The sequence below is a fragment of the Ciconia boyciana genome, chromosome 3, assembly GCF_034638445.1.
Source record: "Ciconia boyciana chromosome 3, ASM3463844v1, whole genome shotgun sequence".
NCBI lineage: Eukaryota > Metazoa > Chordata > Aves > Ciconiiformes > Ciconiidae > Ciconia > Ciconia boyciana.
Window position 1 is genome coordinate 40901631 of NC_132936.1, and position 2347 is coordinate 40903977.

General features: G+C 41.8%; 1 protein-coding gene across 1 annotated transcript; it reads left to right on the forward strand.

The window, feature by feature from the left end:
• Positions 1 to 609: 609 nt before the first annotated feature.
• Positions 610 to 1770, forward strand: HTR1E (5-hydroxytryptamine receptor 1E). Its single transcript, XM_072857845.1, has one exon. The coding sequence runs from the start codon at positions 676 to 678 to the stop codon at positions 1768 to 1770; it is 1095 nt and encodes a 364-aa protein (XP_072713946.1). The 5' UTR covers positions 610 to 675.
• The last annotated feature ends 577 nt before the right edge of the window (positions 1771 to 2347 follow it).

Here is a 2347-nt window from a genome sequence, read left to right on the forward strand (position 1 = left end):
TGGCATGCCTTCGCTGAGATAGGCTGCTCTGTTTCTTTTTTCCAAAGGTGATATATAGAAGTAATTGATCCCTCTCATACAGCAATTAAAATGAAAAGGCAGATTTCCTCATCTCTTCACCTGCTGGAGCCTATTTAACAAGCAGGAAAAGGACTAGCTCCTAGTATCAATAATGCACAGAGATCACAGAAATCTTTGTTGGAAGGGACCTCTGGAGGTCCCTTAGTCCAACCTCCCACTTTAAGTGAGATCTCCAAAACCAAAGGAAAAATAACCAGTTCACATCAGCAAGAAATCTGGCCCAAAGTGCCCTTTAGAGAAGAAAAAGACATGAACTATGAATGCAGAGAAAAGGGGGAAGAAAAGGCATGAGAGGAGAAGAGAAGGAAAAACAGACCAAAATTTTTATTTGAGGTGGTAGTATTAGAAGCATAGGGCTTTTTGCCAAAAGGTGGGATTTTTCTAGGTTCACTAACAGATGTGTTTTTATCTTCTAGGAAAACAATGAATGGGAGGAAACCTGGAAGCTTTTTGCTGCTCTGTTGAATATGGGATTATTTTAAAAAATTGCACCTGGAGCATCTCTGTCCCTCTTTCAAATGGGTGACTTCTGAACCTGGAACTATTCATTACCAGAAGCAGCAACTTCTTTCACTGTGCATCCTGGAGGGGAAAATGAATTTCACAAATTGCACCACTGAAGCCAATGTGGCTGCGAAGCCAAAAACAGTAACTGAAAAGATGCTCGTTACCCTGACCTTGGCCACAATCACAACCTTGACTATGCTGCTGAATTCTGCTGTAATTGCGGCAATCTCCACAACCAAGAAGCTCCACCAGCCAGCAAATTATTTAATATGTTCACTAGCTGTGACAGATCTCCTTGTTGCTGTTCTCGTCATGCCCTTGAGCATCACTTACATAATGATAGATAAATGGACTTTGGGATACTTCATCTGTGAGATCTGGCTTAGCGTCGACATGACCTGTTGCACATGTTCAATCCTTCATCTGTGTGTCATTGCTCTGGACAGGTACTGGGCAATCACAGACGCTATCGAATACGCCAGGAAAAGAACAGCAAAAAGGGCTGGGCTGATGATAGTCACCGTGTGGACTATCTCCATTTTCATATCAATGCCCCCTTTGTTTTGGAGGAATCACCACAGTGTCAATATTCCCAGTGAGTGTCGCATTCAGCATGATCATGTCATCTACACTATTTATTCCACATTCGGGGCATTTTACATCCCCTTGACTTTAATCCTGATCCTGTACTATAGAATTTACCATGCTGCAAAGAGCCTTTACCAAAAGCGGGGTTCGAGCCGCCACCTCAGCAACAGGAGCACTGACAGCCAAAACTCCTTTGCTAGCTGCAAGCTCACACAGACGTTCTGCGTCTCAGACTTCTCCACATCCGACCCGACCACAGAGTTCGATAAAATCAACGTATCCGTGAGGATCCCTCCTTTTGAGAATGACCTGGACCTGGCTGGCGACCGGCAGCAGATCTCCACGACGCGAGAACGAAAGGCTGCTCGCATTCTGGGGCTGATTTTAGGTGCTTTCATTTTGTCCTGGTTGCCCTTTTTCATCAAGGAGCTGCTTGTGGGCCTCCACGTTTGCACTGTCTCTCCAGAAGTAGCAGACTTCTTGACCTGGCTGGGATACGTCAACTCCCTTATCAACCCTTTGCTGTACACTAGCTTTAATGAAGATTTCAAGCTGGCCTTTAGAAAGCTCATCAGGTGTCGAGAACATACTTAAAAGTACTGGGAGATGATGATGATGACGTGACACCTGGCCTTAAGAACGAGCAAAATAATTTGACTCTGTCACCATTTCCCTTGATAAAGGGGATTTTTGTGTTTGCCTATTTGCTTGACTTATCTTTAGCCTGTAATTCATTCTGCCGTTTTTTACCTCTAGTGTTATTCATGTTAAAGAGTTTGGAATAAATTTATTCTACAAAGGGACAGGTTTTTTAGCAATGAAACAGCAAAAAAAAGAAACTATTAGATACTCATGTTTAAGACATTTTGTGTAATCAATGATTTGAGAAGCAAACAACGATATTCACTTTTATACTTTTTTCATTTAATAATCAAATGTCTAAATTATCGTGCACTGTAGTAATATAAAGGCTTATAAACTGAACCCCATAAATAAGTATTCAAAAATTAATAACACTTCATGGTCATGACAGCTAAACAGCAAATCTTTATTGTGGCATTCTGAGAAAACTGTAACAGTCATTTAGAAAGAAAATAACCACCATTTCCAGCTTGGGCTAAGGCGGAATAAACCATTCCTTTCTTCAGGAATACACTCCCAGAACAGAAAG